A 26,523-nucleotide genomic window follows, 5' to 3' on the forward strand; every position below is an offset into this window, starting at 1 on the left:
CCTCTCCTCTTTCCAAACGGAGTCGCCGCACAGCCTTATTCTAGACTACACCTTCAACCCGCTCTGCCTCTACCTGTTTCAGACCCTGCAGAGTTCCGCTCTGCATACCGCTCTGCTTCAGACCTTGCAGAGGCCAACTCTGCGTTCCACTCCGCTCCAATCTACCAAGACTCAGCTCTACCTCAGTCAACCATCACTGCCTTACTTACCGAACTCCTACTGCTTGGGCGTGCTTTCCTGGATCAAGACCTTCCTCACATCTCCTACATGTGCACGGGACTCTGGACGCTTTCCTGCGTGTGCACCAACCCGTCTCTAGTGCGGCCCTCGTTCCGCTCGGGTTAGAACCCTCACTACCCTTCCCTTGCCGTTGTTTCCTTGGATTCTTTGGTCTTCCTAGGACTTCCTTGGCTGCATATCCAGGTCAGTGCTTACAACGTAGGTTCATCTTGTCCTACCTCTCAAACAGCATTCTAAATAGTTCCTCTTTTTCTACAGCTTGGTGAATCTTGGTCCACCCATGCCCTTCCCACTAATAGCTCTATCTGACTGTAGGTTTTACTAGTCAGAGAGTGACATTAGTTAGAAGGTTCTCTTTGATACGCTACGTTCTACCTCCGACGTCTCCGTTGGAAGAAGTCTTCGAGTGTATCCTTTGCTACTACCAGCCTGTATCCTTTACAAACCTTGATTTATTCTCTGGTGTTCATTTTGTTTAATTGTCTTGAATCAAAGCATAACACTGTGTTCTTCATTGAGTGGATCACTTCCGACACTTCCTCTGGGGATATGGGGTCTTCCAGGGTGTCGATCTGCGGATGGTGGGGCGGCTTTGGGGCTGTTCGCCGGTAGGTGGCGTGTGTTACCGCCTCTGTGGGCTTCCCTGACATCACGTTCCTGTGGTGCTCGGTCATGATGGTTAGCTTTTCGGGGTCCGAGCAACGGGGGATCCCATCTCGGTCCCGCAGGACTGCGATGTTTCTGGTGTGCACTTTCTTGAGCTTGTGCACGAGCAGGCGGTTGGCCTTGTTGCTGTTTATAGTAGTACTCCTTTGTGTATGTTAAAGCTCGAGCTGTTCTGTCTGCTTGGTGCATTTCCAGGATTACTTTTGCTTTGCGTAGCTCATTCCATGACCTTGTCGATTGGCGTTTTTTGTGGTTTGCTTCTTTCTGTGCCACCTCCGTTTCCAGTTCTAATCGGAGCTGGTGTCTGCGCCTGTGTGCCGCTGAGCAATTCATGGCCACCCCTCGAATCATTGGCTTCATGGCATCCCATACCGTAGCCTCTGTGGGTCCTTTGCCTAGGTTCTCTCTGAAGTAGTTGGTTAAAGCTTCTAAAAGTTCCTGACTGTCTGCTATGTCCACTAGGAGGTAGTCCTGCAGCTTCCAGGTCCTTTGTCGCAGTGTTGGTAGACCCTCTGTCTGGAGTTGCGCAATAACTTGGGCATGGTCAGAGATTACCCATAGCCCGATGTAGATGTCCGCGATGCAAGGGAACAGCTTGCTTGATACGAGTATGAGGTCTATTCTGGAGAGGCCCCTGTGGACATGCAAGAAGAAGGTGTAGTCGCGAGCTTTGTCATTCCCCAACCTCCACGCATCCACCGTTCCCGTCTCTCTCAGAAATTCTGCGAGCCCTAGTGCCTTCAAGAAGTCTGTTCCAGTGGGCGGAAGTTTTTTTTTTCGTGGTTGGGTCCGGGGTGAGGTTCAAGTCGCCACCAATCAGTAGTTTGCCTTCTGTGAAGGATGTTATTACTGGGGGGAGTCCTGCTCAGGAAGCGTTCCTGGGCCTCATTGTTATGATCGTGAAGACGAATCATCCCGTTTTTACCTACTTCAAGATGGCCGCACCGGGGTGTGACAGAAGACCCAGCAACGGTCTAGTTGTTCCTCCTCTTCGAGCAACGCAGGATCCGGAAGTCACTTCCTCTTCGGTATATCAGCCGTGAGATCCTGAGGATCAGTGCGTTGCTACTCTCATAGGAGTACCCAAACGCTTAGTGAGTTTAGCGATCCTGGCTTACGATCTATCCTTGTTTTCCACTCCTTTTTAGTCATTTATCCATCCTTACCTCCGTTTTCTGTTCTTCCATCTGTCTACCTACAGCCTTCAGCAAATAATCAAATCGAGGCATTTGAAACCGAAATCTCCAAGACACGCCTTCCTTGTGCGCGACTTATCGCGGTTTCTTCTTACGTTCCCTTGGCAGGTAGACATTCCATCTAGTTCCATTCTCTTGCCAGCATCCATTATATTCTGCACGGTTTAAGTATCGTACTTGTTATTACAGCTCAGTCCTCTACATTCGAAAAGCCGGTTCTTTGCCTCAGACAGTTGAATGCCTTCACGTAAGGGACATATCCTCTTTTTCTGTCTTATTCTCCGCCAACCTTTACCCTTTCTAATCTTGTGTTTACCTCTACAGTATTGAGAACATACGGACTCTTCATTCCCTGATACTAGACGTTTCTGTCTAGACATTCTATGGTAATTTTCGATCTTTTCAGTACACTAGTACTCCTGGCTGTGTCCTTTTACTCTTTCCACCCTGAAGCTGATTCCTGTGTCTTTATTTTCAATACCTCTTCAGCATCAAAACAGCAAGTAAGGAAACATCAGAAATTCGAGACGGATCTCCAGTCCCTTCCTGCCCGTCTCGGTTAAACAACGCTCCCCAGCAGCTCTTCCCAGGGTTTTTTCCCCCGTGAGGGTTTCCCTGTTATCCCTCCGGTAGCCAAGTGTTTAAACTGGGCTCCAGAGGGGTTTCCAGGGGGATTTCTATAATCTGCTGGGAAACCGATTGATATTCCACACTTCATTCTGAAAACCTCCTATACCCGATTGGAAAGGAGGATCCAACCATTCATCCAGGTTCAGGTAGGAGATTCTACGTTCCATTTTGTTGCAATATATAAAGGCTGAATCTTTCTGAAAATTAGGTTGTCTTGATTATAACAGTTAGCAACGCCAGAAAAGTTCAGAAGCTACTGCCTTTAGGTATTGCAGCAAAGAGCCGAGGAATCTCTCTAAATGGATCCTCAACAGCAACAGCAGATCCAACAGTTAATTGCCGCTGTTCAATCCTTAACCACTGAGGTTCAGCAACTCCAGCAGGAGAATGCTGCCGTAAGGCAAAATCAACAGCAGGCAGCACAACAGACTGCACAACAGGTAGCTCAGCAAGTAGCTTACTGTACTGTTCTGAGGTCCCTCCAGGACCCCTTCCAGGAGGACAATTCGATGGGAATCCACACAAGGTGAAGGAATTTTTAGATTCCTGTACCGTACAATTTGCATTCAAAAATGCCTTTTTTCATACTGATAGGGACCGCGTGGGTTACATGGTATCCCAAATGACTGGTCCAGCATTAGCCTGGGCTACACCTCTAATTACCAGCAACAATCCCATATTAGACTCTTATACGGCTTTTTGTAATAGTATACGTACGATGTTTGGCCGACAAGAAATCAGAGTGGCTTCCCAGGAACACTTACTGGACTTGAAGCACGGGAATTTAGACATACTGGCCTATATAACCAAGTTTAAAAAGATGGCCAGTGAAACTACCTGGTCTGACGACGCTCAGATAACGATCTTTAGGAGAGGGTTGTCAGAAGAATTAAAGGATGAAGTATCCAGGGTCCCACGCCCTACATCTCTGACTGAGTTCATCGCTTTGGTTCTTCAAATTGACTATCGGATGAAGGAACGCATGTGTGAAAGAAGGAAAGGACGATTGCCTCATTTTTCCTCTAGTTCTAGCCTTCCTTCCTCTCCACGGGTTCCTCCTGCTGAGGAACCTATGCAACTGGGTACCACGGCCAGGGTTCCCCTTTCTCCTGAAGAACGGAATCGAAGGAGATCCCTTGGTCTATGCATGTATTGTGGTTCCAATACCCACACCGTACAGGAGTGCCCAATTACACCACCTAGGAGATCGGGAAACGCCAGCGCCCGGCCGTAAGGGGAACCACGGTTTGGGATCCTAAGATAGAGCAAGGTTCCTCACAAATTATCCACTCCTCTACATGTACTAATCCCTTGGATAATACCATGGTGGTGCTTAAGGTATCTCTAGCCTTTGGGGAGCAAATCCTACAAGATATTCCGGTTCTTATTGACTGTGGTGCCGCCGGGAATTTCATTGACAATCACTGGGCTTCTTCTCACGGTATTCCACGGTCTTGCAAGACAGAATCCATTCCCGTGGAAAGTGTGGATGGGAGTCCTTTGATCTCAGGACACATCACCGACCACACCGGTCCCATACTGATGTCTATCTCGGCCCACCAAGAAATTATAGTTTTAGACATCATCCGAGCAGCCCATCACCCGATTATCTTGGGCCTACCATGGCTCAGGAAACATAATCCCTTCATCAAATTGACAGCAGGGTCCTTCTTTTTGGGGTCTGAATTTTGTCTAAAACACTGCATAAAGAGTCAACAGAAGGTTCAGTTAGATACTGATTCTGCCTCCCCAAGAGCTCAGGGGGTTACAACACTCAACCTAATCACAGGCCTTCCCAACATTTATCATCAATACCAAGATGTATTTTCCTCCTCAGAATACTCCCAGTTACCACCCCATAGGCGGGACGATTGTGCAATCGAGCTGATACCTGACCAGCCGCTACCATTTGGCCGAATGTATATTCTGTCTAATTCTGAAAAGGATGTGCTGTGTGAATATCTCAGGGTAAACCTTATGAATGGTTTAATCACCGAATCTACATCACCTGCAGCCGCTTCCCTGTTCTTTGTATCCAAACGAAACTCAACTGAACTTCGCCCCTGCATAGATTTCCGGGGCCTCAATAAAATCACCATAACGGATAAATATCCGATGCCCCTTATACCAGATATCCTGGAGGCAGTTAAGGGGGCTAATATATACACCAAATTGGACCTCAAGGGAGCATATCATCTGATAAGAATAAAAGCAGGAGACGAATGGAAGACGGCATTCCGGACGCCATTTGGTCACTACCAATACCGGGTTATGCCTTTTGGACTCTCAAACGCTCCAGCCATATTTCAGCGTTTTATGGACCACCTCTTCGCTGATTTACTCTTACATAACGTAATAGTATATCTGGATGATATTTTGATCTTCTCCTACTCCTTACAGGATCACGTCAGCCATGTGGAAGAGGTTCTCCGTCGTCTTCATCAGAATCACCTTTTTTGTAAATTGGAGAAATGCTCTTTTCACCAACCCCAGGTCACCTACCTAAGTTACGTTCTATCTTCCAAGGGTATAGCTATGGATCCTGACAAGATTTCTGCTATACAGGATTGGCCCGTTCCTACCTCCGGGAAAGATATCCAGCGGTTTATTGGCTTCGCCAATTTTTACCGGCGGTTTATCCCTGGGTTTTCTAGCCTGACCCAACCTATGACTAACCTTTGAAAAAAAGGTATGGCTTTTTCTTGGTCTGAGGAGACTGACCAAGTCTTTAGAAGGCTCAAAGATCTATTCACATCAGCTCCTATCCTGCTTACACCTGATCAAAATCGTCAATTTGTCATGGAGACTGATGTATCACAATATGCTTTAGGAGCTGTTCTTCTTCAAACTGATGATTACCAGCAAGAACATCCCGTGGCATACTTATCAAAGACATTGGCACCTGCTGAACTAAATTACACTGTGTTAGAGAAGGAATTGTTAGCCATCAAACGGGCTTTTGAAGAGTGGCGTCATCTGTTACTTGGAGCTAAGTACCCAGTTGAAGTACGAACAGACCATCACAATCTTCGTATTCTACAGTACGCCCAGACGTGTAACAGCCGCCAGGCACGGTGGGCTCATTTCTTCTCTCCATTCAGAATTACTTTCACTTTCATACCTGGGAAGGATAACCTTATCGCTGATGCTCTATCCCGCAAGGAACAACTTCCCGATGATTCCTTTAGATCAGAACCAATTTTTCCCAGAAGGGCTTTAGGTTTACATATCGTACCTGATTTTTTTATCTCGACTGAGGACTCAATCCAAATAAGTAGGAACATCTGGATCTGAATCACCACTATGTACACAACCAGCATTGGTCAAGGAAGATGGATGTTATTTTTATGGTAATCGGGCATTCATTCCTACAACCCCCCTTCAGAAGGAGGTCTTGGATATGTGTCACAAGTCCAAGGTATTTATTTAATCAAAAAAAGGAAGGGACATGTCCATATTACTTAAAACACAATATGTTACCCACAACAATCTGAAACCTACTTACATAGCCCATTAACCAATTCAAGGTTATGTTAAGTTTAATAAATGACATGTATTCAATATTTAAAATATCATATTTAATTAATTTGCTAAACTGCACAAGTATCAAAAAACATTTTCGTAAAAAAATGCATTATATCACATAAAAATATACAATTTAATAAAAGTGGTGATAACACAGCACATATTCAAGTTCAAACAACTACTAGAACATTCTCAACAGTAGCTAATTCAACTGTTCTTCTTTCCTACTGTGCGTAACAACGTAGCCCGACTTATATAAGTTTCTGTCCTGGATGTTGCTATTAACTGGACATTCTTCAGGGGCAGAAAATTGTCTTGTGCTTCTTGTAGACTTCTCTCTATGATTCCAGTTTCTAGAATTGGGGGTACATATAATACAAAAACATATTACTACATTGACAAAGTAGGTTATTTTACTTAGCCTAGCTCGTCCTAATCACCATTAGGATGCATCAAGTATATATTTAATCAAATACTGGTGCTTAAAACTTGTATCCATTTAATGTTGTACAAATTTAAAAGACAATCACAATTTTGTCCTTCACTGTTCACAGTGTTAGAGAGAGATATCTAGCACCTATCCCACCATGTTCTCATCAAATCATGCTTCCCGATGAATGGTATACTCATCGAGTACACACATCTATTCTGAACCCTAACTAAAGTCCTCACACAATCTAATAGAGTATGGCCTCACCTCCATTCCAAAACTGATTTTTCTCTCTGTTGGGCAAGGTTCCAGGGTTTTTCTCAAACCCAATTTAGATAAACAGTTCTGTTTAAAAAAACTATCAGATAAGACACTCTGTGAGTTCCTGAATGTACAAAAGGTAGACCACACAGTAATAGACAGGAAGGAAGGTTCATACCTTTGAGACCCTCGATTTAGGATATTACAAATTTATGAGGTCTGGAAACATATCCAACACTTCCTGGGCCAAAATTCTATTTTGCTTTGTAGCATTCCATGGGAAACAAAACGTCTTCCCTAGAGTGTAACAAACACAAAGCCTCACTTTAGTAAGACATTTCAACAGAAATGTACTTTTCAATCAAGAATTACCAAGCATAAGTACCCCTGCTTACCTTTGCAGTAGCTCAAATCGAATTCCATCAACAGCGTATAGTTATTTTACCGCTAACCTGCTCGAAAAAGCGAGCCTCTCCATTTATATTGAGCGCTACATTTGTGCGCACATTGATGACGTCATCACGTCGAAACGTGACGCGATGACGTCATACATTCCGCGCCACGCCATGCCGTCGCCACAACAAACGTGGTTACCAAGGCAATCCACGAAAATGTCAATAAACATGGCTGCACGCCCCTCAATTGGGCACAAACCATATATTTTTTAAAAGAAGGGAAGAAGGAAAAAAGAAAGAAAACATCCAAAAATACCTTTTCTATACAAATGCTAAGGCCGCACAGCTGGTTTCTACCTACCCAGAGACTGTCTCAAGTTTAAAGATATCTCTGCTGATAGAATATGCCAGATTTCATAAGAGGCACATATGCGGGAATGCATATGATAACACTTTATGAACCCATGTTTACTGTATGATTAAATCCTAGTGTTGGATCTTTTGTATCATTATACTGTGCCTCTTATGAAATCTGGCATATTCTATCAGCAGAGATATCTTTAAACTTGAGACAGTCTCTGGGTAGGTAGAAACCAGCTGTGCGGCCTTAGCATTTGTATAGAAAAGGTATTTTTGGATGTTTTCTTTCTTTTTTCCTTCTTCCCTTCTTTAAAAAAATATATGGTTTGTGCCCAATTGAGGGGCGTGCAGCCATGTTTATTGACATTTTCGTGGATTGCCTTGGTAACCACGTTTGTTGTGGCGACGGCATGGGGTGGCGCGGAATGTGTGACGTCATCGCGTCACGTTTCGACGTGATGACGTCATCAATGTGCGCACAAATGTAGCGCTCAATATAAATGGAGAGGCTCGCTTTTTCGAGCAGGTTAGCGGTAAAATAACTATACGCTGTTGATGGAATTCGATTTGAGCTACTGCAAAGGTAAGCAGGGGTACTTATGCTTGGTAATTCTTGATTGAAAAGTACATTTCTGTTGAAATGTCTTACTAAAGTGAGGCTTTTTGTTTGTTACACTCTAGGGAAGACGTTTTGTTTCCCATGGAATGCTACAAAGCAAAATAGAATTTTGGCCCAGGAAGTGTTGGATATGTTTCCAGACCTCATAAATTTATAATATCCTAAATCGAGGGTCTCAAAGGTATGAACCTTCCTTCCTGTCTATTACTGTGTGGTCTACCTTTTGTACATTCAGGAACTCACAGAGTGTCTTATCTGATTGTTTTTTTAAACAGAACTGTTTATCTAAATTGGGTTTGAGAAAAACCCTGGAACCTTGCCCAACAGAGAGAAAAATCAGTTTTGGAATGGAGGTGAGGCCATACTCTATTAGATTGTGTGAGGACTTTAGTTAGGGTTCAGAATAGATGTGTGTACTCGATGAGTATACCATTCATCGGGAAGCATGATTTGATGAGAACATGGTGGGATAGGTGCTAGATATCTCTCTCTAACACTGTGAACAGTGAAGGACAAAATTGTGATTGTCTTTTAAATTTGTACAACATTAAATGGATACAAGTTTTAAGCACCAGTATTTGATTAAATATATACTTGATGCATCCTAATGGTGATTAGGACGAGCTAGGCTAAGTAAAATAACCTACTTTGTCAATGTAGTAATATGTTTTTGTATTATATGTACCCCCAATTCTAGAAACTGGAATCATAGAGAGAAGTCTACAAGAAGCACAAGACAATTTTCTGCCCCTGAAGAATGTCCAGTTAATAGCAACATCCAGGACAGAAACTTATATAAGTCGGGCTACGTTGTTACGCACAGTAGGAAAGAAGAACAGTTGAATTAGCTACTGTTGAGAATGTTCTAGTAGTTGTTTGAACTTGAATATGTGCTGTGTTATCACCACTTTTATTAAATTGTATATTTTTTATGTGATATAATGCATTTTTTTACGAAAATGTTTTTTGATACTTGTGCTGTTTAGCAAATTAATTAAATATGATATTTTAAATATTGAATACATGTCATTCATTAAACTTAACATAACCTTGAATTGGTTAATGGGCTATGTAAGTAGGTTTCAGATTGTTGTGGGTAACATATTGTGTTTTAAGTAATATGGACATGTCCCTTCCTTTTTTTGATTAAATAGATATTATATCCCCACTGTGTAGGAGGGATTATCACTGTAGTGTGGGGCAACCCGCGTATGAATTTATGTCACAAGTCCAAGGTGGCAGGACATCGTGGAATCACTTCCACACTAGAAATGGTTTCACGTTGGTTCTGGTGGCCCACACTACGGGAGGACATAAAGAAATACATTGGGTCCTGTCCTGTTTGCCTGCAAAATAAATCACCACGAAAACCACCGTTAGGGTTGTTGGTCAAGATGCCTCTACCTTCCCGTCCTTGGCAGATAATCTCAACGGATTTCATCGTTGACCTTCCACCTTCAAAAGGATGTTCAGCTATAATGGTGGTGATAGACTCATTTACAAAAATGCCTCACTTTGTTCTCCTCGCCGGGGTTCCTTCGGCGGCCCTGATGGCACGAGTCTTTATTAATCACATTTTTTCATTACATGGCTTGCCAGAAACAATCATATCTGATCGTGGGACACAATATACATCTCTCTACTGGAAACACATCTGTCGGCATCTCGGGATTTCTCGAGCTCTCAGTTCTGGTTATCACCCCCAGTCCAATGGGCAGACAGAACGACTCAATCAGACTCTGGAAGGATACCTTAGAAATTACATTTCTGCGGCTCAAGATAACTGGAAAGACCTACTTCCATTGGCAGAGTACGCTTATAACAACTCTTACCACTCCGCCATTCACACCTCTCCTTTTTTTTGCTCCTATGGATTCAGTCCTTCATCATTTCCTACATTAAAAAGGTCGGAACACAAATTTCCTGACGTCGATCATTTAATGTATCAAATTCGGCAAGGCCACAAGATGGCAAAAAACACCTTGTTGCAGTCCCAGGAGAAAATGAAAAAATTTGCTGATCGCTCTCGTACCCCAGCACCTAGTATCAAAACAGGATACTGGGTGTGGTTATCCTCACGGTATCTTCCTAAACACCTTGTTTCCATCCATACTCTCACCTAGGTATTTCGGTCCATTCCGGGTGGCTACTCCCATTGGCAGTGCGGCCTTCAGACTTATTCTCCCTAACCCCTGCTCGCGTATTCACCCTGTCTTTCATGTGTCTAAATTGAAACCAGACAATCGAAGTTCTTTTCATCCAACTGTAACCACTCGCCCTCCTCCAATTTTGGTCTCATCAGGACCTGAGTTCGAGGTAAAAGGAATTTGTGACTCTGGCATTCACCGAGGTCATCTACAATAATTGGTTGATTGGAAGGGATATTCTCCCTCAGACCGTACCTGGGAACCTGAAGATGCGGTACATGCACCTCGCCTCTTAAAACAATTCCATCACAGACACCCAGACAAGCCGGGAGGATCTGGACCTAAAAGGGGGCATACTGTTATGATCGGGAAGACGAATCATCCCGTTTTTACCTTCTTCAAGATGGCCGCACCGGGGTGTGACAGAAGACCCAGTAACGGTCTAGTTGTTCCTCCTCTTCGAGCAACGCAGGATCCGGAAGTCACTTCCTCTTCGGTATATCAGCCGGGAGATCCTGAGGATCAGTGCGTTGCTACTCTCATAGGAGTACCCAAACGCTTAGTGAGTTTAGCGATCCTGGCTTACGATCTATCCTTGTTTTCCACTCCTTATTAGTCATTTATCCATCCTTACCTCCGTTTTCTGTTCTTCCATCTGTCTACCTACAGCCTTCAGCAAATAATCAAATCGAGGCATCTGAAACCGAAATCTCCAAGACACGCCCTCCTTGTGCGCGACTTATCGCAGTTTCTTCTTACGTTCCCTTGGCAGGTAGACATTCCATCTAGTTCCATTCTCTTGCCAGCATCCATTATATTCTACACGGTTTAAGTATCGTACTTGTTATTACAGCTCAGTCCTCTACATTCGAAAAGCCGGTTCTTTGCCTCAGACAGTTGAATGCCTTCACGTAAGGGACATATCCTCTTTTTCTGTCTTATTCTCCGCCAACCTGTACCCTTTCTAATCTTGTGTTTACCTCTACAGTATTGAGAACATACGGACTCTTCATTCCCTGATACTAGACGTTTCTGTCTAGACATTCTATGGTAATTTTCGATCTTTTCAGTACACTAGTACTCCTGGCTGTGTCCTTTTACTCTTTCCACCCTGAAGCTGATTCCTGTGTCTTTATTTTCAATACCTCTTCAGCATCAAAACAGCAAGTAAGGAAACATCAGAAATTCGAGACGGATCTCCAGTCCCTTCCTGCCCATCTCGGTTAAACAACGCTCCCCAGCAGCTCTTCCCAGGGTTTTTTCCCCCGTGAGGGGTTTCCCTGTTATCCCTCTGGTAGCCAAGTGTTTAAACTGGGCTCCGGAGGGGTTTCCAGGGGGATTTCTATAATCTGCTGAGAAACCGATTGATATTCCACACTTCATTCTGAAAACCTCCTATACCCGATTGGAAAGGAGGATCCAACCATTCATCCAGGTTCAGGTAGGAGATTCTACGTTCCATTTTGTTGCAATATATAAAGGCTGAATCTTTCCGAAAATTAGGTTGTCTTGATTATAACACTCATTTGGGCAGTAAATCGCTATGATGGTTATTGGGAGTTCAAGCAGGAGGCCCCTGATTAGCAAAAACCTTCCTTCGGGTCCCTCTTGACTGTGACCCTTGACAGAATCGCTGATTGGCTGAGCAGGATCGCCACCCCTCCCCTCCTCTCTTCTGTCCAGAGGATGCAAAATACCTTTTCGGGAATCTTTGGTATTTGATGCGATGTTCATCCGCGGCCAAGAGGTGGGTTTCTTGTATGCAGACTGTCTGCTTCCAGTTGGGCTAGGCGATGGTCCACGGACTTCCGTTTCCTGGGGGAATTTAGGCCCTGGACATTCCAGGTAATCATGGTTAGATTTTTAATGGGTGACCCCATTTTTGGGTGATTTGGATGTGGATGGTGGGTGCTACTGTGCTCTCTGTTCCACCGGCCCATGTGGGTGTCCTTCGATTGAGTTTGGTTCTGTCATGGTGATGAGTGCCCCTTACGGTGTCCACCCCTTCCCCCCCACCCCCCTTACAGAACAAAACATGGTCGTTTGGTCAGCCTTCGACCAACGGGGACTCCGGCTGGGCAAACGCATCCTGCTGAAGGTGGGGCGCTTAGGCCTCTGCTGTATGGCGGTGAAAGTTAAATGTGAGATTAGAGTGTTGTCTTGCTTCGGGGGTGCAGAATGTGGCCAGCGGCCGTGGCTGGCGTTTGGAGCTTGGTGGTGCTTGTTGGTTCCGAGGGTTTGGGCCGTCTGTATCGCCCCGCTTTAGTCATCTTTACTTGGGAGTTTCCCTCTGAGTGGGGGACCCCTGATTCTCCAGCGCCGCCTCTCAACTCGCGACCATGAGCGGTTGGGGTTCTGTGGTTCTTCCTGTTCTGAGGGGGCCTCTTCGTTGCTGGATCCTGATCCCGCATCTGGTTTCAACAATTTCTCCGCTTAGTGCACTTTTCGTACGTGGCGGACGCTCCCGTTCCAGGTAAAGATTAGGGCTGTGGGGAAGCCCCAGTGGTACGGTATGCCTTTCTCCCTCAGCCATTCTGTGACTGGTTTCAGTGCTTTCCTTTTCAGCTATGTGGATGAGGCCAGATCTTGGTATAGGGAGATGGAGGCGTCTCTGAATAGTATTCGCAGGGGGTTTCTTGCTTACAGCAAAATTTCTTCCTTGACTTTGAAATAGTGTAGTCTAGCAAGGACATCTGGCGGGGCTGAGGAGTTGGATCTCACTCTGGTTCTGTTGACCCTGTCGAGCACCAGGGGGGAGTCATCTGGTAGAGTTAGGATAAAGTGAAAGAGGTCTCTCACGTAATGTTCCAAGCCTGCTTATGGGATAGATGTGGGAATTCCTCTCAGGCGTATATTATCGCGGCGGGAGTGGTTCTCTGAGTCCTCCTGCTTAAGTTCAAGGGCTTCGCACCAGGTCTCTAACGCGGCTAGCCTGTCCGTTCCCTTCTCGATCTCATAGCTGTGCTCGCATAAGGTTGTTTCCACATCCGTTGTCCTTGTCTCCAGTTCCCCCACTCTCGCTTCCAGGGCCGTGATGGTGCTCTTAACCTCTTCGGTGCCGCTCTGGAATTCCTTGGTTAGTGCTGCCAGAAGGTCCTGGAGGTCCGCTTTCGTGACCGACTGGGCCGGGGCTTCCCGGGTTGGTTCCGATTGCGAGCCCGCACTGCTCGTTTTCCTTGGCTCCGGGCGGTCCCCTCTTCTGGATCTGTCTGATGCCGGGGTGGATAGCAGGGTTGCTATGTCCACTTGTTTGGTTGTCTTTTTAGCCATGGTGAGTTCTGGGCTGTCACGCTGGTTGGAATGCCGTGAGCTGTTGTTGCAGGTCAGAGCGATGGGCGGGTATTTGCTTTCAGGCTTCAGGGCGGGGGGTTTTGTCCGGGCATGCCTGGCTGCCTTTGGTTGGGCGCTCCTCAGTTGGGAGGCTCGCAAGTGTGAGAAGGTTGCTTGCCCCTTGGGACTCCCTGGGTGCTGCTCCTCCCTGTGGTGCTAGTGCAGATGACCTGGGCCGGGGATCGGCCACAGGCGGCTTGCTTCCCGGGTTGTGGGTCACTCCGGTGTGCAGGCGGATCTGCGGTTCCCCTGTGCGTTTGCGTGTTGCTGGCGTCGGACTCTGTCAGAGAAAGTTCATTTAGATCCTACCCGTTGGCGTCAAGCAGGACCAGCCCGGTGGGCTGGATTCCCAGAGGGATGGCCTGGATCTTCTTCTTCTGGCCGCTGTCGTTTGCGTTATTGCCTGGTGGGCTTAGGTATGGCCGCTGGCGGGTGGTTTGGCCCTGTCGGAGTGCTGTTGGGGTGGAGTCTCCTCCATGGGCCTTGCAGAGAGGGTGGCGATGTGTCCTGGTTCCTCGGGTTAGATTGTAGTGTGTGGCTTGGGGCCTACTGGTAGGTGTTCGGGGGGCTTTCTGTCCCCTCACGGAGTGCTGCTGAGGTCCAATGTTTCCGGTCTGGGTTGCTGCGAGGGTGCCCAGGCCACTTGTGCTGTTAAGCAGTCCCCCTGCTCTCTCCCTGCTGACCGGCACGCTGCTTTGTTGGGGCTAGGGAGTCGCTGGTGGCCGGGCGCCCCGGGGCCTCCTCTCCCCTGTCTCATTGTTGGAGGCCTCCAGATCCCTGTATCCCCGCTCCCCAGTGTCTGTGTCCTGTAGGCAAGGGTTCTCTGACATTGGCGTTGTGGTGGGAGCCCGGGCAGCAAGTGGGTCTGGCTTTGCTTCGTAGTGGGAGTGGGTGTTTGGGCTGGGGAGGTGGCCCGCTTCGCCGGGCTGGAGTGCGCTTTCTGGTGCAGGCCTGAGACCGCTGCGGCCCCCTCCGCGTTGGGGGCTACTTGTTCCCCCGAACTTCCACTACCCCTTTGGTGCTCAAGTGCCCAGGGTATGTTGGCCCTCTGTAGGGGGATGGGTCGCTGCAGATCTCTCCCGCTTCTCGCCTCTTCAGCACGGTGTGCTACGTTACGTGGGCTGCTGTCGGCTCCCATGGAGCGTGCGGCCGTACTGGGCGTCGGTGGAGGCCTCTCTGTGCTCCGGTTTGCTGCCGCTGATTTGGCAGCCCTCCTGGGGTTCTTCTGGAGTGCCTGTGCTCTGACCGTCCGAGGGCTCCACGGTGATGTGCAGCGTCAGGTTTAGCTCAGCCTCCTGCTGAGGGATGACTGTGTCGTTTTGCTGGACCGGCTGGGGCACCTCTTATAGAGTTGCCTCCCCTGTCGCGTTGTTGGAGGCCTCTGGGCCCCCAGGTCCTCGCTCGCCCAGTGTTCGTGTCCTGTGGGCCGGAGTTCCCTACCCCCCCTGGGGGAGGAGGGTGGCGACCCGGTCAGTGAGTGGGTAGTCTGGAACTGCTTTGGTGGTGGGAGCGGGTGCGTGGGCTGTGGTGGTGGGCCTCTTCACTGGGCCGGAATGCGCTGTGTGGTGCAGGCTTAGGCCCGTTCCGCGTTGGGGACTACCTGTTCCCTGAGTATCCTCTGCCCCTGTGGCGCTCAAGTGTCCAGAGTTTGTTAGCCCTCTAGCCCTCTGTAAGGGGGAGTGGGTCACTCCAGCTCTGTCCCGCTCCTCACCTCTTCAGCATGGTGCTGCGCGGGCTGCTGTCGGCTCCCATGGAGCGCTGCGGCTGAGCTCGGTGCCGCTTGCCACTCCCCTCCTCTCGTGGCGGTGGGGGCTCCTCCGTGCTCCGGTTTGCTGCTGCTGGTTTGGCAGCCCTCCTGGGGTTCTTCCGGGTGTCTGCACCCGGTCCATGCATTAGCTCCACGATGGTGTGCAGCGTCGGGTCCAGCTCCACCGCCGACCGAGGGATGACAGCGCCTTCCGCTGGTCCGGCTGGGGCTCCTCTTATGGAGTAGCCTGTGCTCGCCTCCCTCCCAGTGCTGCGGCGGTGGTGGCCCCTCACGAAGGAGGCCAGTGGTTCCCCCGCTCAGGGGCTGTTTTCCCCTTGGCACCTCCCGCCGCCATCAGATGAGTCTGGAGATGACGCCCGCCATTTTGGAAGCGGGCTAATGCTGCTCACGGCTCCGCTACAAGCTCGGTCTATCCCGGGTTCTAGGCGTCGTAGAGTGCTGGGGGTTAGACCCCCTCTCTGCCCCGTCGCTTTGGACATCAGGTACCCCGATTGGATCGCTCGGGGACCCTCTTTCACCGGTGCATTTAGGCTGGATGCGTGGCTTTAGCCGGGAGCTCTTGGCTCCGACTGTCATGGCTCCAAGCCACACCCCCCCCCCATTGACAACCTTTTTTAAGGATAAGGTGGTATTGAGGGTTTGTCCCTCTATCTTGCCGAAAATAGTATCGGAATTACATTTGGCACAAAAAATTGTTAGCTGCTTTTTATCCTGCAACTCATCCTTCTAAAGAAGAGAGGTTGCACCGTTTAGACCATAAAAGGCTTTACTCTTCTATATTTGCAGGGTGTCTAAAAATCAGACAAGTTGACCAGCTTTGTGGGCTATTCGGCTCACAAATTGGGGCATGCTGTAACCAAGCAAACAATTTCCAGATGGATTTTTTATGCATTTCTGAAAGCTATGGTTTGGTGGGCAAAGACCTGCCCGATGGTTTGAGAGTGCATTCAATCCAAGGAGTGGCTTCTTCTTCGGCTCTTCAGAGATGGGTGCCTGTAAAAGACATATGCATTGTCGTAACTTGTTCTTCTTTACACATATTTAGCAAGCCTTACTGCCTGTATTATGTCTGGCTAGGAGACTAAATTTGGCAAAGCTGTGCTTCACAGTAGAAACCAACAATGAATTATTGATTCCTACTGCCTTTAACATATTTGCTTTGGGAGTCTATCAAAGATGAGGAATCCGTTGGAGGACACAATCCATTAGAAGAACAAATTACTTACCCCTGGTAATGTTCTTTTCTACTGGATGTTTCTCCCACGGAATCCTCATCACCCTCCCAGCCTCCCCCTCTAATTAGCGAGTAATTCCATTGTGACATCTTTCTCCCTTTCAACATCTAGTTGATAAACTTAGAGGGGGCTGAGCATTAAAACATGGGGGGAAAAACATGAACTGAGGCAACAGGCGCAGTGCAAGCTACTTATACCAGTGTCAATGTCACGGTTGAGAGCAGGACGTAGGCCGCCAAGGGCCACAAGTCGACGACGCACAGCGTCCTCTACTATGAAAAAAGATTCTGAAGCTGCAAGCAGACTAAGGAATATATCACAGAGGAATCTGTGGGAGGAACAGCCAGTAGAAAGAACATTACCAGGGGTAGATAATTTGTTACCAAGAAGCCTTGGTGTAGGAGAGTGTTAGGGAGAATTCTCATAAATGGCTAATTTCCCTTACTTAATGAGTCCCTCAGCAGCTTTGCTGGATTTCTAAGGTTAATTTTTTTCACCTGGTAAGAGTGTGAGCCTTTTTTCCCACTCTTACATGTGTTTTGCTGTGTGTGTTTTCACTTTGTGTGTGATCTTGGGCACTGGAGCCTCACCTACTCCATGGCCTCATATTTTTCATGTGTGTTGCACAGCACCTTCAGTGCAGTGACACAGGGTTGTCTTTGAGACTTCCCACTGACTCCATTTTCTGGGGCTGACTACTGTCCCCTAGAAAAGGTGAAGTTGCCATTAACTTTACGATAGTCACTTTAAACCACAGACCCAATACACCCCATCGTACATGGAGTATTGGAAAGGGTTAATTCTTATCCCTTATTGTATGTGTCTCTTGGAGCATTGTTTCGCTCCCTTTACATCAAGACTTGGCTGTTGGCAGTGGTAACTACCCTAACTTTTCTACCGCGGTTATCTTATATAAACGTGATAATGTTTTAGGCTATTATATTAGCCTCGAACATAAACCCACTTGACCAAATACATTTTATTTTGGCTCCGGCTGCGTTTATTCGCCATTTCATTTTGTAAAAGTCTTTCTCGTGTTATTCTCTACGCGCCAAACTGGGGATGATCCCTTTGTTTGCTGTCTTTTCACAGGCTTCTGCACAGAAGACCTCCTTAAGGCGCCTGAAAGTCTAGGTAGCCAGGATGTGAGGGAGGGATCTTCGGACCCCTACCATGGGTTCCCTTGGTAACCCAAGTCACACTCTTGTCTGATTGGCTAAAGGGGCTGGCCTTGCCAGGCCAGCCACCCTGCTGTGCGATTGACAGCCAGGCTGTATGAATGGGGGAAAACTGCATAAAAAGCAGGTATCTGGGACTGGAAAGGCATAGTCGCCACTGGAACGAAAGAACCAACGAGGAACTGGAAGAAGAGGACCCCTACCACGACTGAACTGCCCAGTAAAGCCCTGCTGCAGGTCCGAATCTTCAGAATCTGACGACAGAGAAGATCCTCCAGTAACTTGCAAGTCAGGACCCCTCCTCTGGTCGAATTCTCTGTACAGAGCTACGGTGGGCCGGATAGCCAGGAAGGTCAGACCCTGCTTGGGTTTTAAGGAGCACATCTTTTATTTGTTGCTTTGCTCTACTGCTGGTTTCTTCCCTGGGTAGTGCAGGACCCTCCAGTCTTCCTACTTCTTGTCAGTATGACAGTCGCTTCAGGAACCGTGAGCCTGCAGGAACTATCGGGAACGTCCGCCTCAGCTACAGCTCCCTCTCCAATTTTAAGGTCCTGTGCAAATCCGGTTGTCCGTTTCGTTCAACCGCGGTGAGTGTTTGAAATCTTTCTCCAATCCGAGGACTTGTCCTTCTCTTCTCTTTGAACTAACTTTTGTATCAACCAACCTCGTCCAGAATCCGTGGCACGAACGTTACCGCTAACTACCTTGAACTGTGTGATCTTGAGCAAAAGACTTTTGACCCATTGACTTTGGCCCTAAGCCTTTTCTACCTGATTCTATCTCTGTAGTTCCTCTTGTTCAATTGTCCTGAGTACTTACCTGTTGGTGTGATCTAATTTCTATTAACTTTGTCTTTTCCTCCCTTTTAAATTACTGAGTGTCATTTTGATCCCACTTCATTTTGTGAGCTTAACTTGTCTGGAATTTAAGGGAAGTGGTGTGGTGTATTAAGAGTGTGATTTTTAGACTGCTTATAATAGTGTACTGTTATACAACTAAAGAGTGAAATAAATGTATATTCTTTTACTTGAAAACCTTGAGTCAGTGTTTGCCTGAATCATAGTAATTGCTGTCCTTTGTGTGACTATTTGATACTGCTCACTTACTCTTCAGATAAGTCTGGCTGCTCCGCTACTGCTACCACTTTAACCGTGTAGTACAGGCTTGTACCAAAGGTGTAATTGTACTGTCACCTGTAGTCTTAATTGTGTGTGGTGTTCCCAAAGGGTACTGCATATAATTCTGCCTAACAGTGATGTTCTTTCTATGGATTCTTCACCCATAGATTACTCATTTCTCTACCCCACTTGAAAGTTCATGGGTCGTAATTGCAGTCTGTTATCACTCTTCTGTATGCAGATGACGAGAGGAAGATATTAGTTTCCCAAGTTGACCTTATATTCTTGATTCGTTCCTTACAAAAAAAAATAAATGTTTTTGGTATATTAGGTTAGTTCGTTTGGCCTTCTGCATTGGTACATGTTCTCTGTTGAAGGCTGAGCTGGGCGGAAAAAGTGGTAAACTGAGTTAAGAAGGTGTAGGTGTACGCTGCTCAATGTCCATAGTTTAGGAGTGATGCAGCTGAACACGAGGGTGTCAAGTGATGATGTCGAGCCGCACTACGCCCCTTGTCGATAAAGTTTCTGAGCAGCTGATGCTAGATAAACATCTATCAAGATGAGGAATCTGTGAGAAAAGAATTCAGTTCCAAGTGAAAGGATCTTTTTTAAAAAGATCTTTTCCCTAAAAGATTGATTTAAAAGGCTGCTCCTTGACTGCATGGAGCGTTCCTTCTAAATGGAACTGTCACACACCTGGCGTACACGAGTGCGCAAAGAGACTTACAGGCACATCAGGGCCCCGGAAGCATAGGACGAGGTGAATGGGTAAGTGTGTTGGTGTGTGTGTGTGTGTGTGTGTGTGTGTTTTGTGTATGCATGTGTTTTGGTTTGGTTGGGTGCTGGGGCTGAAATCCTACAGGAGAGTGTGAGTGTGAGGGTGGTTTTAGGAACAATGGGACAATGGGGGGCTCCCAAAAACACATTTTAAAGATCTCAAGAGAAAAAGACCTATACAATGCGGTTTTTCCGATCAAAATAAAATCGGGCATTGTAAATGGCACCATACGTTTACTGCGACTCTAGAATGTCGCCCGGGTCCAACACTGTGCCTTTGCACAGTAAGAGAATGCTGACCCCCATTACTGCGACTAATCGAAGCAGGGGTGTCCCTTCTGTGTGTCCCGCGACTAAGGTAAGTGGCTAGGGGGCGGGCGGGGTAGGGGGGATGCAGGCCACAGTGAGCTATCTGATCACTGCGTTGCACCGTAATGGCAGTCGACAGTTTCATCGGCGGAATTGCGGGCGGTGCAGTGATCACATAGATTCTTGTAAATCAGTCTTTTTCTCCTCAGAGCTTTAAAATGAGGTCTATTCACATAGAGCCAAGAATCCATTGAAAGAATATTACTGGTAGGTAATTTCTCAATCTGAGTTACAAAATGAAAACAGGGAAATGAACCAGTAAGCAACAGAAGATTAAGCAAAGGAGGTCAAACTATCATCAGCATTGTCATGGGCTCAAATTCAGAAGGGCCTGCCATGCACACATGGGAAGATGTCTTCAGGCAGTGGGGCTTGATCTGTAATACATTCATGATGGTCAATAATTATTAAGTTACTCAGGACCTAAATGAGACTAAAAAGGATCTAATTCAGATACAAAGTGCACTGTTTTTCCCTGCTTTGTGATGGAAGAAGTTAGTACCCTTTACTTTATTCATCTTTCAAAGTGCATCTATCCCCTTTTCAGCCTCTGTCAGTCCAGGTTTAAGACCTTATTTCGTCCTTATTTCCGTTGTTGGTAGGATTTCCTTCGTCTCGCAGGTGTTTGTTTGTGTGATAGTGTACTCTCCTGTAATTGTTGTTCTGGATTAAATTTACAGGTTGATAGTGTTGTGGCAGCTGAATATGAGCTGGAGTATCTGCTGTTGGAGGGGCACTGCTATGACATAACAACTGGGCAGCCTCCGCGAGGACTGCAGTTTACCCTTGGAACTTCAAGAAACCCCATCATTGTTGATACCATCGTCATGGCTAACTTGGTAAGTTACTCGGTCACTGCATGTCCCAGCAGCATGGATGCAGATCTTTAGGCTTTATTCCTTTGAGAGAGAAACTTTGAATTTCATTAAAAGCTAGCTTGTAAGCCACAAGCTTAAACAATTCCAACCAATTCATAACAGTAGAGAATGGCACATTGATGTTTCAGATAATGTATGCTTTGTCTGTGTAACCCCATGTCATTTAGTTAGTTCAAAATGCTGTTTTCCATTTCAACTGGCAAGTAAGTGGATCAAAAGCTGCCCAGGACATAGCCACAAGCTTTCAGATCAATATTTCCTGGTGTGATGTCATGCTGTTGATTCGATGGTTGTGTGACTCTGTACTGTGTGACAGGTGACTAAAAGTAGGTGGCTTCATGTTGTCTCCATGGAGGCTGGAAGGTAGCAGCTGCATCCCAGCGACTGAATGACTCACAAGCAACTGAGCCAATGACTATTAGGACAGGTGATCGGAGAGTGAAGTAGGAGTTGTCTGTGGTAAGTTTGTGTGAGGCAGAGAAAAAGGGAACACAGTGTTTTTCAGGTGAGTGATGGTGTAACCAGAGTTCCTGATGGAGAAGGAGTCCCACTTAGGACTTCCTCAGATTCCCCCATCTCCTGCAATGGCAGGGTAGAATCTGAGCACATAAAGACAGGAAAACTGCCATCATGTGGAATTTGCGAAGTCTTCAAGAGAGTTTAAGATTATTCAATATTACAATGTTCAGATTGTCGGATGTGATATGTGAATGTTCAATGTAACTCACAGGGCTGGAGAAGAGGGCTGAGGGGTGGCTACACTATTAGTTTGCCCTCTCTCTCTTTGTGGTCTTCCATCTCCCTAGCCCAATGATCCCAGTGTTGTCTGCTAGTGCTTGGTAACCACTACGATCTAGTGTTAGCTGGTAATGATGTCCAAAATGCAACATCCTTATTTATCTGGCTCCCTCTGGGGATTTTCTATAGATGCCCTATCGTAACACTCTCTAGGATATTCAATGTGCCTTGATGGGACAAGTAACAATCTCACATGATCTGGTTCCCTCTCCCCTCAGTCACACCCTTTTACTCCTCTCCCTGATCTTACTACCACCTTTGTTTCTTTCACCTTGTCTCCCTTTTTACTCCCTCCAGTCTTTGCACAACTTTGCTCTCCTTCTCTCACATTTTTTCTCTGCCTCTTGTTTCCTGTCACCGCGCCAAAAAGAAATCGGCATTTTCGGCCGTCGTAATTTTGAGGGCGACATTTTGGTACGATTCCTCTTATCCCTACATCAACCTCCCTGCTTCAATCTGCCCTCACCACTACTCTCACTACCACCTGGCACACTCGCTACCCCTCCCCCTTTATTCTCTCTCTCTCTCTCTCTCTCTCTCTCTCTCTCTCTCTCTTTCTCTTTCTCTCTCTCTCTCTCTCTCTCTCTCCCTCTCTCTCACATTTACCCTCCAATTCCCCCCACACTTCTCCCTCTCTATCTCGCTCATTGATGTTTTACGCAGCCCCCATTCTTACATTGCACAACACACACTTGCATGCAACTGGTATCACACTCTCTCACAACTATCTCCTCTGCCCTCTTCTCCTCCGTTGGTCTTCTGCCTGGTCTGTTGGTCCACCTTCACACCTCCTGCCCACACTCCTGAAACCTACACTCTGCCTCACCTTCTACCACCTTTTATACTGTGGTTCTTGGTCCTGCTAGTTCTTTCTCCCCCTCCCATTGGCTGTAGCGCTCATCTGATGTAGGAACCAATCTGTGCCTGTCTTGTCCCCAGACGCTGGGTTATATGGGAGAGACCCCTTTTACAGCATGGTTTTGTTTGCAGTCTGACGGTTTGGTTCCAGCCAGGGGCTAAGGCTGTTTATTCTCCAGCATGGTGTCTGGCATGGATTCACATGCTCATTAATTTTCCCCGTCATCAGGCTGGGAATCATCTGTAAAAAGAAAATCAATTTCACTTTAGCCTCTGTAAAGACTGGAGGGGGTATGTGTACTTCTGTCCTCTATATGGTTGGGACAAAGACACTGAGCAACCTCAGCCAAGGTTCTCTACATTGTATCTTGGATGATCAACTTAGGTTTAAGCACTCAGGAGGTGATGTAGACAGGTTCTTAAGTACAGTGAGTACCCAAGCCACACAAAGGCACGCCCCACACTATGTTGGGTGATAGCACAGCTTCTTTATATAAAATAATGTTCGAAGGGATTGTGTCCTCCGACGTATTCCTCATCTTAGATATATCCTTCCAGCTCTGCTGGCCTCGGAAAATTTTTTCTCCAGAGGGCGCTGCACGTCGACGTCCCTCGAGTCGATGACCCTCGACAGCCGCCGTATCGACGCTCGACGTCATCCTGCCTATAAAGGCCGCGCGCAGCGTCCGTTGCTCAGTTCCGTTTTTCCGCGCTACTCGGTGCCTCGGAATACCGTTGCTCAGTTCTTAGTAATATTTACTTCAAGTTATTCGAATCGTACTCGATGGCTTCCTCGTCGGAACCGACAACCCCTCGATCCGGCTTCAAAAAATGTCGAGATTGTGGGAAAAAGATGTCGTTGACCGATCCTCACAGAAATTGTCTGTGGTGCTTGGGAGCCGAACACCATTGTTCGGAGTGCGAGGACTGTATGTCCATGACAGCTAAGGCCCTGAAGGAGCGTAGGGGGAAGCTGGAAAAAGGTAAGACTTTTAAAGCTTCTTCTTCTTCGACGAAGTCGAGACATTCGTCTCCTCGTCACCATTCACGCTCCAGATCTCGGAGTGGGTCTCATCACTCCTCGAGATCGAAACACTCGAAGAGGAAACGTCGAAGATCCCCTTCTCCGTCTTCCTCTTCCTCTGTTTCGCCAAAAAGAATCCCTTGCCCCACGAAACTTAGTTCCCGGGCTGAATGGGAGGAATTCAGAAAAAACATGATGAGCGTCTTCGAGAAAGCGGCCTCGACCCCCTCGAAGACTGCCGAGACCGATGCTCTGGTCGAAAGACCCAAAGGTAAAAAACGCCGCGAGTCGCAGTACCCGGCGAAAGAAACCTCTCGAGCGCGTCTCGAACCCTCGAGTAGGACTATGACCTCCAAACCTTCCTCGAAGGTTCCGTCGACGTCGAGGTCTTCGACGCCGTTGTCGAAGGGACCTTCGACACACAGGTCTGTCGACTCGACGCCGGCCTCGACACCGGCGTCGACGCCGAGAAAAGTCACGATGACCACACATCCAGTGACGATTCCCAGGCCCTCGACGTCGATGGCGTCGATATTGTCGAGTACAATTCCAATTCTGTCGAGGTCCTCGAGGCCTCCACCTCTGTTTTCGACGCCACGCTCGAAGCCTTCGACGTCGGCATCGACGTTTTCGAGGCCAATAATGACAAGTTCAGCACCCTCTGCCTTGGAAATGGGACTTACTCCCTTTATTAATTCAGAACAATTGAGAACTATATCCTCAATTTTAGAAGAGGGTGATTTGTCAGAACAAGATGAGTTACAGGGACCTGTAACCCCAGTTAGAGAGGAATTTTCCTCTGAAGAGCGCAGATTAAAGGATCTTCATGATTCTTTACATGAGGCAAGTGGTTTAGACACTTCCCCTGAGGTGGATTTTGCTAAACCAGACCCGGGGGAGCATGCTGAAACCCCCTACAGAGCCTTAATGGCCAGAATTACAGAGTTCATGGGGTGGTCTACACCTTCACAATCTTTCCAGCAAGATGACCTCACGGATATTCTTGACAAAGGCCCACAAGAGGATCCAGTGGTGCCCTTTCATAAAGCTCTTCAGAGAAAGATCATGACAAACTGGGAAACCCCAGATGTAATACCAGCAGTAAATAAAAAACTGTCTGCAAAGTACAGGGTATCTTCCACAGACCCAGAGTTCTTGTCTAAACATCCATCCCCAGAAAGTCTGGTGGTACAAGCAGCATCCTCTACCGACGTCAAGACGGCTTATCCTACTGTCCCACAGGACAGGGACGATAAAAAATATGATGCTATGGCTAAGAAAGTCTTTTCAGCATGTAGCATGGCGTTAAAGTCTGTTAATGCTACTTGCACCCTTGCTAGGTTCAGCCATACACTTTGGGAGTGTGCTTCTACAGCGGCTGACTGCATCCCGGAGGGAGAAGAAAGGGATGCGTTCCTGAATATTATACAGGACGGTAAAGACGCTATGTGCGAATCCCTCCAGACGGGCATTGATTCGGCTGACAGTATCAGCAGAGCAATGGCGGCAAGTACATCAACCAGGCGGTTCGCTTGGTTGAGAAAGTCGGGTTTTGCCCCAGATGTGCAAGCCAGGCTCTTGAACATGCCATTTGATGGCTCTTCTTTGTTCGGGAAAAAGGCGGATGACAGTTTAGAGAAACTGCAAACTTCAAAAGCAGCAGCAAAATCCCTAGGAGCTGCAATCCGTCAGACTCCTTTTCGTCCCACAGGAACCTCTGCGAGGGGCAAGTCCTTTCGCTTCTACTCCTCATTCGGAAGAGGTAGAGGACGACCGGCTCAAAGGGGTCAAAGAAGAACTACCCGAGGTGGACGGGGTAGATATTCTAAAGCCGCAGCAACAGCAGGTGCCTCTTTACCATCGGCATCTGCATCAGCCGCCCCAAAACCACTCTGAGGACTTCCCTCACAGGACACCTGTAGGAGGCAGGTTGACTCAACATCTGGCGGAATGGCAGGCTATCACGTCAGATGCTTGGGCATTGGAAACAGTTGCCCAAGGTTACTGCCTACCTTTCCTACGTATACCTCAGAGTCATCCACCGGGGATCAGCTCTCAGAAAGCTCCAGATCCGCTCCTCTTGCAGGAAATTATAGACCTGCTAGAGAAAGGTGCCATAGAACCGGTACCTGTAGCGGAGAGGAACAAGGGCTGGTACTCCCCTTACTTTCTCGTTCCAAAGAAAGACGGAGGACTGAGACCCATCTTGGACTTGCGAGAATTGAACAAATTCCTCAGGAAAGACAAATTCAAGATGGTCACTCTTTCTCAGATCCTCCAGGCCCTTCAGTTTCAGGACTGGTTGGTAACTCTGGACCTTCAGGACGCTTATTTCCATGTGCCTATCCATCTCAAACACAGGAAATACCTGAGGTTCGCAATTGGCAACTCTCACTATCAATTTCGAGTACTGCCTTTTGGGCTGACCTCCGCCCCGAGGGTCTTCACCAAGTTAATGTCGGTAGTGGCGGCAAGTCTAAGGAGGGAAGGGATTCACGTCTACCCCTACCTGGACGATTGGCTGATCAGGGCTGTTTCTCCGGAGCAAGCTCAGATCCAGCTAAATCACGTATGCTACTCCCTTCACAAGCTGGGCTACTCCCTCAATTTAAAGAAGTCTCAAATTATACCATTGCAGAGACTCCAGTTCATAGGAGCGATCCTGGATACTTCCCTGGGAAAAGCCTCGCCACCAGAGGTGAGGGCTCAAGATATTCTACA

The 26,523-nt window shown here is 47.3% G+C and overlaps 1 protein-coding gene across 3 annotated transcripts in view; it reads left to right on the top strand.

Moving 5' to 3' along the window:
* The window catches only part of UGGT1 (UDP-glucose glycoprotein glucosyltransferase 1), a 2,047,742-nt gene that overhangs the window by 1,605,912 nt on the left and 415,307 nt on the right, over positions 1-26,523 (top strand). For all 3 annotated transcript variants that reach the window (XM_069617855.1, XM_069617854.1, XM_069617856.1), the window contains one exon: positions 20,925-21,083. In XM_069617855.1, the coding sequence (XP_069473956.1) occupies positions 20,925-21,083 (159 nt within the window). The remainder of the gene's footprint in view (positions 1-20,924; positions 21,084-26,523) is intronic.

This window comes from Ambystoma mexicanum, chromosome 10, assembly GCF_040938575.1.
Source record: "Ambystoma mexicanum isolate Mex_15411 chromosome 10, UKY_AmexF1_1, whole genome shotgun sequence".
NCBI lineage: Eukaryota > Metazoa > Chordata > Amphibia > Caudata > Ambystomatidae > Ambystoma > Ambystoma mexicanum.